The sequence below is a fragment of the Desmodus rotundus genome, chromosome 3, assembly GCF_022682495.2.
Source record: "Desmodus rotundus isolate HL8 chromosome 3, HLdesRot8A.1, whole genome shotgun sequence".
Classification (NCBI taxonomy): Eukaryota; Metazoa; Chordata; class Mammalia; order Chiroptera; family Phyllostomidae; genus Desmodus; species Desmodus rotundus.
In genome coordinates, this window is record NC_071389.1 from 170246975 (window position 1) to 170262779 (window position 15805).

At 35.0% G+C, this 15805-nt stretch overlaps 1 protein-coding gene and 1 non-coding gene across 2 annotated transcripts in view; one reads left to right on the forward strand and one right to left on the reverse strand.

The window, feature by feature from the left end:
- ETNK1 (ethanolamine kinase 1) overlaps positions 1–15805 on the reverse strand; it is a 103629-nt gene that overhangs the window by 29518 nt on the left and 58306 nt on the right. The window contains exon 6 of the mRNA XM_024575895.3: positions 9341–9600. Within this exon, the coding sequence (XP_024431663.1) occupies positions 9341–9600 (260 nt within the window). The remainder of the gene's footprint in view (positions 1–9340; positions 9601–15805) is intronic.
- Positions 13544–13645, forward strand: LOC112318713 (U6 spliceosomal RNA). Its single transcript, XR_002976241.2, has one exon. It is a non-coding gene; the product is annotated as a U6 spliceosomal RNA (small nuclear RNA).

Below are 15805 nucleotides of genomic sequence, written 5' to 3' on the forward strand. Positions count from 1 at the left end.
GGAGCCCATGGATCCATCCATGCTTGAACTCACTCTCAGTCATATGTATCAATAAATTCATTCTCCTTTAAATCAGTTTGAATTCTCAACTTACTGTACTCAATTAAGAGTCCTAATGCATTACCAAAATATTAAAATCTGCAACCATTTTAGGTATGTGTAGTTTTATTCATACCTCTCAAATTGGTAAAAAAACCAATTTTTTATATAAATTAAATAACTGCTGCTTGAGTGACCTTCCCGAAGACCACATACTCGTGTCTAACAATACAGTAAAAAAGAAATCTATTTTTATGCCAAACTTTCATATATGCATAGACCCAAATTAATGTATGATACTTTAAGGAGGAAAAAACTCCAGGAAAAGGCAAGGTGATGATAAGGCCAAAACAAAGGAGAGGGCAAACACATATATGCGCACACACATTTGTATATAGACATATGTGTATGTGTGTGAGACACACATATGTATTTTAAGCCAGTAAGGACAGGTTTAAAACTTTAAAGATGGAGTTGGGACAAGAGGCCTGAAGAAAGGTATGATCCGTGTTACAAAACACACAATGGGTAATCTATGTCAATAGAACATTGTGTCCTAGAAATGTTTACTGACCAAGTAAGACTGGTGATCTGGTGATTCAGGAGAAGAGTCACATAGTAAAACAGGTATTCAACACTAATACATTCTATTTGCTGCAATTTCAAAATAAACACCATATTTCTGCCATGTATACTGTGCTGCCATATATAATGAAAACCCACATTTTTGGCCCAAACTTTCAGGGAAAAAAAATTTTGTTTTAATTTCTTAATTCAATTATTTATTTATTTATATTTAGATATCTGTTTTTTGTATTATAAGGAATTTTAGCATTTACTTTTGAACATATTATGGTATAAGAAATTGTATGTAACAAATAATTACAGAACCCAAGAACAGATACAAGGTATTTCAGATACTACCCATATATAATGAGCATCCTTATTTTTCCCTCAAAAGTTTGGGCCAAAAAGTACACATTATACATGGCAAAATATAGTAAATAATAATGTCAATTTTTATAGTTTTACTCCAGAGTTTGTATGAAACCCTGATATATAAAACATAAAATGTAGTCTCAAAAGTTGTCTAATTGTAAATTATTTAGTTGGGAGTAACTGGAATGACAATTCTATGGTAAATATTTCAAAATGAATAATACATATGGCCACAATTCCAAGGGGCTCTTTAAGATTAATGGAATCTGTTGAATACGAATAGATGCTAGAAAGAGAAAACACATAACATTTTTGGGTACTTTGACTTTTCTGGCACAAAGGTAGGTAACTGGAACAATTTGAACTGATTATGTGATGCAAATGCCAAGCCTTTTCCACTACAGAATACCCCCCATAATTCTGCACAGAATTAGTTCAGTTTTAATTCTGACTTTGCCATTGTATTTCAATCTGAACTAAAGCAAATTATTTAATTTGAGTTTCAGTATTCTCACAAAAGAAATTACTGTTTTATTTCATAATCTTTAAGTTCTTCAAATCTAAAAAAGTATATGCCAATGAGTATCAGGAAAAAATTACATAAAAATTTAATTGATGACAACATAAACTTCACATTCATATTTCTATACAAATATCCTGTAGACTAACTTCCCATTTCACACCAATTTCCAACTAGTTATAATAAAAATATTAAATGAACATAAACTATAGATTAACAAGCAAAATTTTCCAAATGACATTTTTATAAAAAGTTTATTAAATATAAATTTGCCTCTTAACAAATCTGATATTACAGATGAAAATGAGAATTACTATTATATGAAATTTTACAAACCTTTCTGCATAAAGTAATACATACCTATTAAAAAGGAAAACAAACTAAAATATTTGCCAAAAATCTGTATCAATACTTAAGAGCTAATTACAATCTTCTAAAGTAAATTATGGATATATTTGCCCTATCCACAAGTGTACTGTTAAAGTACATTTAGATTATATAAGGGGCAAAATTAATATTAAATGACTGTATTGTATTTAATAGGCAAAAATATATTCAGCATTATTTAATGTTTTATAGCACTTTCCTGTAAGATTAAAAATAGATTAACAACAAATAATAGTAATAGTTGAGACTGCTTTGTCAATACTATTGATAAATACTTCCACTAAGTTACCCTACAAATAACAAAAACCATGCCTTATTTTTCCATCTATTGTAGCACTCAGCACTTAGAAGAAGTACTTAACAGGTATTTGATGAATTGGTCATTATCTTAGCAACAAACTCAGAGTACACTTAGAAATTTACCATAAGACCAAGGGATTTTCCCACTACTATTAGGTTTGTTAGGTTTTAGGTCAGGTGGATTAAAATATATCTTGGATTTTTAAAAATCTCATATGGTAAGAGTTTTAACAAAATTAATGCTATACAAAAACAAAGTGACCATTTGAAATAACTGCCTGTTCTTTTACAGGACAGACATCTTGTACGAGCCTCTTCGCAAATTACAGAATTCAAGCAACTTCTACAGGTCTTACAACTACCTGGTCTATCTTTTCTGTAGAAAAATTCATGAGGAAGAAAATCTATAATACAAGTACCTTGATGGAAATAACAAACACAATTTTATTGTGATCATAGTACCTACATAGTAAAAACCTAGGCTTTGATGAGAGATTTAAAAAAGTCGTAATTCCAAGTTCCATACTCACCTAAATTTTTGGATAAATTGGGCTTGATTAAAACACACAATTTGTAAAGAATGACTTTGTTAAGATGATTAATAGTTTTTACTAATAAATGAATTCAATAAAGTTGCAGAACACAAAAACAACACATAAAAATCAGCTGTAGTTCTATATTAACAGTGAACAATCCAAAAAGGAGAGAGAACAGTTCTATTTAAAATGGCATCAAAATAGTAAAATAGTTAGGAATGAACTTAACCAAGGCATGAAAGACTCTGTACAATGAAAACTAAAATGTAACTGAAAAAAATTAAATTATACAAATAAATGAAAAGATATCACATGTTCATGGACTGAAGACATCAATACTACTCAAAGTGTTCTATAGATCCAATGCACTTTCCATAAAAACCCCAATAGTGTTTTTTGCATAGATAGGAAAATCCATCCTAATATTCAAACAGAATCTTAAGGAACCCTGGATAGCTACAACAACCTTGAAAACAAGAATAAAGTTGGGGGTCTCACACTTCCTGATTTCAAAACTTATTACAAAGCTACAGTTATCAAACCAGCGCAGCACAGGAGGTTCTCAAGTAACGTCGTTTCATTCAATATTGATGAGAAAAAACAATTTGCAGTCAGGGCCACGGTCTGTGTGGAGCTTGTACGTTCTTCCCATGCATGCATGGGTTTTCTCCAGGTACTCCAGTTTCCTCCCACCTAAGATGTGCATGTTAGGTGAATTGCCATATCTAAATTGTCCCAGTCTGAGTGTTGGCAGGTGTGTGAGTGTGGCTCTGTTGAAATGGTGTGCTGTCCAGGGTGGGTTTCCGCCCTGCCAATATAGGCTGTGGACACTTGCAACCCTAAATTGGAATAAGCAGGTTGGAAAATAATTCTACTTGTTTTTATCAACTTTTCTTAAATGTATGTATAATTCACATTTATTTCAGTTAATACTAGAAGTGTTCTGGGTCATCATTTAGAAAATTGGTGATGTTTCTGTGACCAGAAATATGCCCTAAGAACTTTACTTTACTCTGTTTACAGTTGACCCTTTAACAACACAGGGATTAGGGGTGCTGCCAACTCCCCTGCGCCACAGGAAATCCACATATAACTTTGACTCCCAAAAAACTTAACTGCATGATGTAGTTGACCCTTGAACAAACACAGGGATTAGTGGTACTGACTTCCCACAGAGTTGAAAATCTGCATTTAACTTTTAAGATTTTATTTATTTACTTTTAGAGAGGGGGGAAGGGTGAAAGAGAGGGAAACACCAATGTGCAAGAGATACATTGATGGGTTGCTTCTTGCCCATCCCCAACCGGAGATCTGGCCCACAAACCCAGGCATTTACCCTGACTGGAAATCTAACCAGTGACCCCTCAGTTCCCAGGCCAGCGCCCAAATCCACTGAGCCACACCAGCCAGGGCAAAAAAAATTGCATTTAAATTTTGACTCTCTGAAAAAAAGTAACTATTGTACTAATACCCTACTGTTGATTAGAACTGGTAACATAAAGTCAATTACCAACAATGGGATACTAACTCATGCCATTAGGATGGCTAATATCAAAAATAAAATAAAAACCAAAAATATTAAGTATTGTCAAGGATATGGAGAAATTGGAACCCTTGTGCACTATTGGTGGAAATGTAAAATGTTGCAACTGCTATGGAAAACCATATGGCAGTTACTCAAAAAATTAAAAACAAAGTTACCATAGGATATAGTAATTCCACTTCTGGTTATATCTCCAAAAGAATTTGCATACCTGTGTTCATAACAGTATTATTCACAACAGTCAAAGGGTGGAAGCAACCCAAATCTCCATCCAGGAATGAATGAACAAACCAAATGTGATACACACATAAAACTGAGTATTAGTCAGCTTAAAAACAAAGGAAATTCTGACATATGCAGAAACAAGGATGAACCTTGAAGGCATCATACTAAGTGAAATAAATCAGTCACAAAAACAACAAAAAGTATGAATCCACTCACATGAGGTACCTAAAGCAGTCAAATTTATCCAATTATACGAGGTGCCTAGAGCAGTCAAATTTATACATACAGAAAGTAGAACGATGGCTGCCAAGAGAATGGGAACTTGTTTAATGAGTATAAAACTTTAGTTTTGCAAGATGAAATGAACTATGAGGACTGGTTGCACAATGTGAATGGACTTAACATTATGTACTATACTACAGGGATTGGCAAAAGGAGGTTTACAGTTGTGAGCACGTAAAACAGATTTTATTCTTATATTATTTATTATTATATTGTTTATTTGTATTACAACTGTAAACCTACTTTTCCTAACACCTGTGTACATATATATACTATGTAACACTGTATAAACTGTATACATAAAAAATAATTAACATAGAAAATTGTTGCATGTATTTTAACCCAATTAAAATTGTAATTAAATAAACTCATAAAAAAGAATACAGTCCTTAAAAAGCTTTGATTAAAACAATCATTTTCTTTTTTTTAAATATATTTATTGATTATGCTATAACAGTTGTCCCATTTCCCCCCCCTCCACTCCATCCTGTCCACCCCCTCCCTCCCACATTCCCCCCTATAGTTCGTGTCCTTGGGTCATACTTATAAGTTCTTTGGCTTCTACATTTCCTACACTATTCTTACCCTCCCCCTGTCTATTTTCCACCTATCATCTATGCTACTTATTCTCTGTACCTTCCCCCCCCTCCCCCTCCCACTCCCCTATTGACAACCCTCCATGTGATCTCCATCTCTATGGTTCTGTTCCTGTTCTAGTTGTTTGCCTAGATTGCTCTTGTTTTTGTTTTAGGTGTGGTCGTTAATAACTGTGAGTTTGCTGTCATTTTTACTGTTCCTATTTTTGATCTTCTTTTTCTTAGGTAACTCCCTTTAACATTTCATATAATAAGGGCTTGGTGATGATGAACTTCTTTAACTTGACCTTATCTGAGAAGCACTTTATCTTCCCTTCCATTCTAAATGATAGCTTTGCTGGATACAGTAATCTTGGATGTAGGTCCTTGCGTTTAATCTTGGGTAATGTAATGATGACGTGCCTTGGTGTGTTCCTCCTTGGGTCCAGCTTCTTTGGGACTCTCTGAGCTTCCTGGACTTCCTGGAAGTCTATTTCCTTTGCCAGATGAAGGAAGTTCTCCTTCATTATTTGTTCAAATAAGTTTTCAATTTTTTGTTCTTCCTCTTCCCCTTCTGGCACCCCTACAATTCGGATGTTGGAACGTTTCAAGATGTCCTGGAGGTTCCTAAGCCTCTCCTCATTTTTCCGAGTTCTTGTTTCTTCATTCTTTTCTGGTTGGATGTTTCTTTCTTCCTTCTGGTCCACACCGTTGATTTGAGTCCCAGTTTCCTTCGCATCACTATTGGTTCCCTGTACATTTTCCTTTGTTTCTCTTAGCATAGGCTTCATTTTTTCATCTGGTTTTCGAACAGATTCAACCAATTCTGTGAGCATCTTGATAACCAGTGTTTTGAACTGTGCATCCGATAGGTTGGCTATCTCTTCCTCGCTTAGTTGTACTTTTTCTGGAGCTCTGAAGTGTTCTATCATTTGGGCCATTTTTTTTTCCGTCTTGGCGCTTCTGTTACTTTAAGGGGCGGAGCCTTAGGTATTCACTGGGGCGGGGTAACGCTGGTGGCTGCACTGTGACGCTGTACGTGGGGAGCAACGGCGCCCGCTTCACTCTCCTCCGGATTTCACTCTTTCACTCTGCTACCCACAATCAAACTGGGCCACTCTGGTGCTGGTTCCCGAGTAAGTGGGCCTGTGCACACTCTAGGCCCCTGTGGGTCTCTCCAACGACCTCTCCCGTGAGGCTGCGAGTCTCTCCTGCTGCCGCCCCAACCCCCACAGGCGTTTTCAATCAGAAGTTTGAGGCTTTATTTCCCCGAGCTGGAGTCCTGGGTTGCGTGGTCTGCTTCGCTCTCCGCCGTTAGTCCGGTTTATCTGTACACGAATGTGGGGCCGCGGAGTGCTACCCACCGCTCTGCCTGCCCCGTTCTCCGCCACTCTGAGTCCAGCCCTCTCAGTTTATCTGCGCGAATGTGGGGCTGCAGGGTCTGCTCCTGCCCCATTCGTCCCACACTCCGCCAGTCTCGGTCCCGCCACGGCCACTCGAGTCCTCTCCACCCCGGTGCCCATCTCCGCCCCTCCTACCGGTCTGGATGAATGTTTATTTTTTATTTCCTTCGTGTCGGACTTCCTTGCCGTTGGATTCTCCGTCAGTTCTGGTTGTGCGAGGAGGCGCAGTGTGTCTACCTATGCCGCCATCTTGGTTCTCCCCAAAACAATCATTTTCTACTAGTAAATTTTATACACAACAGGAAAAACTATTAAAAAAATGTCTTCCTTAAGGTAATGGCATTATTTAATAAACCACTGATTTTTGTTTTATATATACAAGAAGAAAATGAAAAATTACTTAAAAGATTTCTGACTATCATATGTTAGTCTTCTACCCAGTCTCAATAAATAAGGTTTTAGTGAACTAACATCAAGGCAAATGCTACTTTAAAATCCCATACTCAATAAAGCTAAATGTTTAAAAATCTTAAAGCTTCAGTGAATTCCTCGAATACCTGCTAACACTTAATTGCTCCCCTTGGAAACTCTTTAATATTTAAGAGCATTAAAACAATACAAGGATTTTTTTTAATTGAAAAATAACCCTTAATCCTACCATCCCAATAGTTTATTTCATTTTTACATACTCCCTCTCAGTTTTCACACAAGCAAATTATTGCCTGACTGTAGGCTACAGTTCACCTATCAAGCTGATTTTTCCTTTTTAGCACTGTATAAGCCATTTTGCATGTTTTAGACAATATTCAAAATTATCATTTAAATAGTAGCATAACACTTATTAGGGCTGGTATGCCTTAGCTGCACCTAAGTATGAGTCATCATGACAGAAATGTAACATATAACCTTTAAAAATTACTATATATTGCCTTAATGATTTCCAAAAGAGAACATTACCAGTTTTACTTGAAACCCACAATGAACCAATTTCACTACAATACCTTTAGCACTGGAAGTCAGAGCTTTTTTTAGTTATACTTCTTAAAAATGTGCAACTAGCCCTGGATGGTATGGATCAGTGGACTGAGCACTGGCCTGCAAACCAAAAGGTCCCTGGTTTGATTCCCAGCCTGAGTTGCGGGCCAGGTCCCCGGCAGGGGCGTGTGAGAGGCAACCACACATTGATGTTTCTCTCCCTCTCTTCCTCTCTCCCTTCCCCTCAGTCTAGAAGGGGACAGGTGAAATCTTAAAAATAAATAAATAGATAGATATAGATTGGGGATACATAAAATCTTTAATAATTAATTAATTAATTAATTGGGAGGAAAAGGTGCAACAGCCCTGGCTGGATGGCTTAGTTAGTTCAAGTGTGTTCCCATAAATCAAAAGGTTGCAGGTTCAATCCCTGAGTGAATCAGGGAGCATATGGGCGGTAACCGATCAATGTTTTTCTCTCACATCAATGTTTCCCTCTTCTCTGTCTCTCTCAAATCAATGAACATATCCTCAGGTGAGGATTTAAAAAACAGAAAAGAAAATGTGCAACAATTTGTTTGAAACTGCCCTTCTCCCATTATGTCTGCTGCTGGGTGGTTTTTAATTTAACATTAGTCAGTATTCCCAGAAAGAGGCAAGTTTTAGAGATACCTGATGAGAAAATTCCTAAACCTTTGAATTTTAAAAAATTTTCTGAAGGTTTCTGCAATACTTGATTACTACAAAAGAGTTTAAATAAAACAGATCATGATAACTTTCTACAAGTTGAATTACTAGATAAGCATTAAGTTGGTACAACTGGTCTTTACCTATCATCCCATTCCCTCATCTTCCTCCATGCTCTGCCTTATCCTTCAAAGCCCAGTTTAAATGTGATCTCATGAAACACTGCCTGATTTCCCCAGTATACTACAGTAAACTATCTGCACTGTTTTTGAAAGCTTTTCTCCCGTGTATCCCATTTCACTCTCCCTCTCCAAGATTATTGTCTGTCACGAACTGTAAATTACTAGGAGATCAAGGACTGTCTGAATTCTTTTTCTTCCCCTAAACTAGATCAAACATAAACATATATTCCAATGCCTTTTATATTTAAAGTAGATACTCTTTGTTATAATTCAAGCAAGTAGATATGTCTAAATGAGCCAAAGCAACAAAGAACTGTGGACTCTGATCTAAGGTGCAATCAACATTTACTGAAACTGTAATTAATCAGTCCAGATTGTTCACTGCATTTTATCAATAAGCTGACCTAAAACAATGGCTTAAAATGTGACATCTAATTAAACCCAAATTGATAATAAGAAATGTTAAATACTTTGAGTCAAGCACTGCTTTAAAAAATTAAAGGAAAACCTTGTTTTTCTGGAGCAGACTAATCCAAAACCTCTTGTAGTCCTTTCTTTTGCAAAGGGTCAGCAATGAGAATGGCAGAAAGAAAATGTTTCTTTAGCTATAAGAAAATCCTAACTAAAGAAAGTTTCTAAGTTAAACAAATAGTTGCTCAAAGAAAGAAAAGGCAATGTTAAAATATATTTTCTTAGTGCCCTTAATATTTGTTTTGCAAAAGGAAATATTTAGAAAAAGAAGTGTACCTGAAAATGGCAGGGTTGCGGACATGCTTTGGATCCAATGCTTCTCCCTGTATAAATTCATAGCACAGTCCATTATTGAAAGTACAGTAGAGTTGTGGTGCACAGCCATGAGCCTGTAACACTCGGAAACTCTTCACTTCCTCATCTCGATCGACTAACAACTCAGTCTTATTGCCATAAATTCGCACCAGGACAACATCCTCCATTGTATTGCCCACATAACAGCCAATAAGTTTGTTTGTGATTCCATCCGTGAAGAGCTGCCCAAAAAAGAAAAAAAGGGGAGGGGGGGCGGAAAGCAATTACATATTTTCAGGGAACTGAGTAAAAGATAACGTGAAAATAATTAAATAGCAATTAAAATAAATAATCTACTTTTTAACATAAAAAACTTTTGATTACAATTTTACCTAACACGTTTAATTTTAATTCTAGTTACACAAATAGTAATTACACTGTTTAGTCTTGCTATTTCTACAACATTACCTTCCTTAATTATTCAACAACCAGTATTTCTATGCAACTTTTTGATAGCTATTATATCTCAGTCTGCCTTGTACTGCAATCACTGCAAATGAATGTCTGTGCCTCAAGTCTACAACTTCCATTAAAATTCTAATATCAACTCCTGTATCGGAGTTTCTAGATTATCAGCCTACCCTACAAATTTCAACCTTACCAGCCTCCACAGCTGCATAAGCCAATTCCTTGAAATAAATAAAATATAAGAGGAATTCTATTTTTCTGTACAACCCTGATACAGTTTTTAAACTTTTAATTCCATTAATAAGAATTTACTCTATAGTTTAAAAACTTTCCCAGAATAGATGTATAAAACCAGTTCACTGCAATACTGTTTTTAATATCCAAACAATAGAAACAATTCAAGGTTGCCTTAAAAATATAGGGCAGATTACATATACTAACATGAGATACTTGCATTATTTTAAAAAGCAAGATACAGAGTAACTTAAGATATGTATATAAAAGGAACATACTTATAGATATGTATAAACATACTTTGATATGTGCCCTGATAAATTCCTAATTTGCTATTATTTTAGAAGTTCACAGGACCATTCACAAAATTACCTATAGGGAGAACAACTTGGAGTTGAGAAAGTTAGACTTTTCAGTTTTCATTCATATCCCTGTATGTGTTATAAGTATTTTATTAAGGGCGTATATCATTTACATTTTTTAAATAAAATCAACAGGTTTAGATAGACTATGGCCTTTTAAATTTTCTTTTACTTCACAATTTTTTTAAAACCTCATTTAAAAATACTTAAATCACATAATGTTAACATGACAAATACTATGCTAACAGCTATCAAAATTATAGTCAATATCATACAAAGATAGAAAAATGGTTATAAAAGGCTACATTAAAAAAAAGGAATACAAAACTACCCATGGTATGATTACAACTATGTAAAATAGATATGGAGCCCTGGCTGGTGTGGCTCAGTGGATTGAGTGCCAGCCTGCAAACCAAAGGGTCGCCAGTTCCATTCTCAGTCAGGGCACATGCCTGGGTTGCAGGCCAGGTCCCCAGTTAAGGGGCGTGCGAGAGGTAACCACACAATGACGTTTCTCTCCCTCTCTTTCCACTTCCCTTCCCCTCTCTCTAAAAATAAATAAATAAAATCTTTTAAAAACTAATGAAATAAAAAAATAATGGGAGAAGTTAATAAAAAAATCAGGAATTTAAAAATAAAATATAGATAGGAATTTCTATTTAAAGTTTTAATATTGTAAACATCTTTTTTAGTAAAACTAAATTATTTCATGTAAAAGGAAATTTCATGTTCCTTGCAAAAGGAAATTCATGTACTTGGTATATTATTTTTCTCAGTGTACTGACTGGCAAAAAAAATGACTAATTCAAAATATTCTATTTTGTTAATTTTAAAATAAATTAAAAAACTGCTATTGTGATTACCACAAGAGGGATGGAGAGGTTAGGACCAGGAAAAAAATGGAGATACTATTCTGGGTTACTGGTAATATTTATTATTTCTTTCCCTGGGCCTGGGTTACACTACAGTTTCTGGGTTCTACTACAGTTTATGTTTCATGCATTTTTCTGAATGTTTGTTGTATCTCATGAATTTTTAGAGTGGTATTTATCTATTTATAACCCATTTGTTTTATCAAAGAGTAAAATAACTCCTTATAAGACAAATCATGAGATACATAACCTCTGATTCTTTAAGTATAGATCTTCTATTACTGCCCTATCTTTGTCACTCAAAAGAAAAAATCTTAAGCTTTTCTCTTCTCTCACCCACAAACAATTAACAAGTCCTGCACATTTATTTTCTGAAATGTCAAATCTGTCCCTTATTTCCGTCTCCAAGGCCACTGTCCTAATTAGGGTCTCAGCACCTCTTGTCTAGACTAACAGTCTCTCCTAGATTCTTTCTCAAATATTTGTTAATAGAATACATATAAAGATATCTATTTATCATCTGATTCAGTACACAGATATTTTATATAAAGGTAAAATAACCCTGACCGGGTGCTCAGTTCTAGATATACTGGGGTTACAGAATGGATCCCAGATCAAGGCACATATAAGAGTCAACCAATGAGTGCATACATGGGTGGAACAACAGGTCCATGTTTCTCTCTCTCTCTCTCCTTTCCTATCTCTCTAAAATCAACGAACAGCCCTGGCTAGTGAGGCTCAGTGGAGTGAATGCTCAGTCACAAACCAAAGGGTCACCAGTTCAATTCCCAGTCAGGGCACATGCCTGGGTTGCAAGCCAGGTCCCCCCAGTAGGGTGCACACAAGAGAAAACCACACATTGATGTTTCTCTCCCTTTCTTCCTCCCTTCCCCTCTCTCTAAAAATAATAAAATCTTTAAAAGTAACAACATAAAATAAAATAACAAAATTTTAAATTATTAAAAGTAAAACAAGCATCATGAAACTACTTACCTTATTAGTTGCAAGGCCTTATGATCTATCCTATCACATTCCATTTTAATTTTTTTTAAGATTTTATTTATTTTTAGAGAGAGGGGAAGAGAGGGAGAAATAGAGGGAGAGAGACATCAATGTGCAAGAGAAACATGGATTGGCATGCCTCCAACTGGGTACCTGGCCAACAAGGCAGGCATGTGCCCTGACTGGGAATCACACCTTTCAGTTTGCAGAATGATGCCCAATCCACTGAGCCACACCAATCAGAGCTCACATCCCATTTTAATTCATCTATTTAAACTGTAGTGGTTTCTACCCCCTATATTGATTTAGCATCCTATAGTGCATGGTAACCACCAGTTTCAAAACCAATGTCCTAAGTGATTACTTATCCTCTAATTCAAAACATTTCCTTCAACCTATATTGCTTACTCCTGCCCTACTCTAAAAAGTACACAATATAACTCACCTACTTAAAAACATTCAATGGCTTCCCATTATATCCTACATAATACCACCTCCTTAATGAGGCACAAACCTTAATATCTAACCACTCCCCTTCTCAAAAATCAACTTCACTTCCTTTCTTGTTCGCCCAAAATACTCATAGTCTAAGTCTGTGATAGTACTTTCCTTTCCCCAGAAATGCTTCCTCATTCCATTTGGTAACTTTCCCTCAAAGCTCAGCTCAGGTACTCTCCTCTATGAAGCCTCCCCTCCTATATTTCCCCATGCCTACCTTCTGCTACAGTTAGTGTACAAACGGAAGTTACTGAAAATTAGTACTATGCCTAGTACAAAAAAATTACACATCAGATTTACTAAATTTTAGGAGCTTACAGTTCTGTCAGATCAAAATTTCCACTTATAAATGTGGGGAGGGACTGGAAGAGGAGTCAGACATGGGACATTTCAATAACACTGAAACATGCTCTGCATAATTTTATATATTTGATTTAATTCTCAGTATATTCTATTAGAGGTGAAATTAGTATTAGTAGTATAGTAGTAAAGTAGTGGTGTAGTAGCAAAATTCTGTAATTCTATTTTCCAAGGTAGAGAGTAATGCCATTTTATAGAGATCTTAAAACGAGCCAAAGGTTACAAATGACTGGAATCAGGATTCAAAGACCATTCTCTTGCACCATGTTATGCTGAGACCCAAAGAGATGAACTGGTTTGCTTACTCCAAATCACACAGCTTTAATATCTGAAAATGAACTATCATGTTATGCTCCTGTCTTTTCAGTCACATCTTAATAAAATACACGGGAGTGATCACTTCAGCAGCTAAAATTGGAACGATAGAGAGAAGATTAACATGGGCTCTGCACAAGGATGACATGCAAATTTGTGAAGTGTTCCATATTTAAAAAAAAATACACGGGAACCTATCAAACATTACAAATCTTTCATAGGAGCCTATCAAACTTTATACATCTCTCTTAGCTGCAGACAATAGTCTTAGGTCCTACCATCCACTCGAATACCTTGTTATAAGATACTGAAAACAAAGAGGGAAGAAATATGGAACAGAAAACTGATATTAAAAGTTATGTTAAATAAAAACTATGACTTCTATATGTATCTATAGAACTCAAGTTTCCTAGAAATATTGTATCTTTCTGGCACCCTTAGTATGTTACTTAAATTTACCTAAGCCTGTGTTCAGAAACTTCTATCACATAAAGGAAGAAACTCATCTTTATAAAAATGGGAAGGAATATTAAGTATTAGATTAGAACACCAAAGGAAACATAATTTAATAGAGCAACTATATAATCAAAATTTGATTCCTCATTAAAATAAAAAATATCAAATATCAATATTAAAATAAAAGGAGTTAACAGGTTCTTAATAGAATATTTCAATAACTATCTCAAACATACTTAAATAGGAAGAAGGGAATATAAAGACTATGTAGCTACATAACCTAAGACAAATATTGGTTTCCAAGACAGTGCATGTATACTTAAAAAAATAAATAAATAAAGAGGTTTCAGGACTATGCATTCAAAAACTTGTACTACAGCTCTGGTTGGGTAGCTCAGTTGGTTAGTGTCATCACCACAGCCACGGCTGGGGTTTAAAATCCCCAGTCAGGGAACATACAAAAACTAATGAAAGCATCAAGAACTGGAACAACAAATCAATGTATCTCCCTCCTCTTGTCTCTAAAAATCAATCAATTAAAAGAAAACAAAAACAAAAAAAAACCAAAAAAAAAACGTACGTAAGAATAGTATACTTTTTAAGTGTTTCTGTGTAACCTTTACATGTGAACATTAGAATGTTCATTCCAAAAACACTATACTGTAATTATTTTCTTCCGTTTGTATTGCACATCATACTGGAAATATCTAAGAACAGATATACCGTTTGTTTTTTTGATTCAGGCATCCAATATATAGTAGGTGCTTGGTGGTGGTTAATAAGTATCATGACAGAGAGTATTTATTTCATTCTCACAACCACCCTTTGAGGTAGAAACACTCGGATCCATTTTACAGCTAAGGATACTGAGGCTTAGGGAAGTTAAGTAACATGACCAAGATAACACATCTAGTCAAGTAAAAAGCATGAACTCAAAACCAACACTATGTTCAAACTCCATGTTCTTGAGTGATATAATATAGTGTTTATTGAAAAACTAAGTGAATATAAAATACCATGTAGCAACTGATCTCATTAGATCCTATAACAAGAATGAATGTGTTAGCTTTATAATGTCACATAATACTTAAGGTCTTTCTATCCTATTAAGCCTTTCCCATCATCTACCATAGGTCCCAAGTTATATAAAAAAAAAAAAAACCCTCAAGTTAATGAAAAAAACATCGTCCAATATTGCAGAGAAATATCCAGAGACAATATACTAGAATATTCCAAATACTGATCCATCACTGTTTTAGAAGAAAAACAATTTTAAGAGTCTCCTTAGAATTATTCCATTGTGCTCAAAAGATCTCACTTGATTCTTTATTCTTTTTGTCAAGGACTATCCAAAGAAAAGAAGATAAATCAAAACTCCACATCTTCATATAAGATAGGGAGTTGCTGCGTAGTAACAACAGGAACGCTGAAGTGAATCCCTTTTCTAAAACAATGTCACACGTGTAAAAGGTAATGCAAATTCACGTTCAAGAAAACTTAAAGCAAAATCTTTCTTATGGGGCAAAGCTTTTATTTTTAAGGAATTAATTTTACACAAAATGGCTTCCCTACCTTAATCATAATATATGAACATAAACTTTTATCAAAGAGCAATTAATTCATAAGATGGGTTCCCATCCCAGTTCTGCTACTTACAAACTGCAAGTTCAATTTCATTAAGTACAAATTATATGTTAGAAGTCTACATCTACCTCACAGGATTGTTGTTGGGAGAATGTATGTGAAAGTGCTTTATAAACAGTAAAATATTATTAAGTAGAAAGCACTGTAACTAGTACTGTTTATACCTACTCTGTCCATTATAGGATATTACACTCCAAAGAGCTCACCACCCCTTTTACACATTATTTAATCTTGTG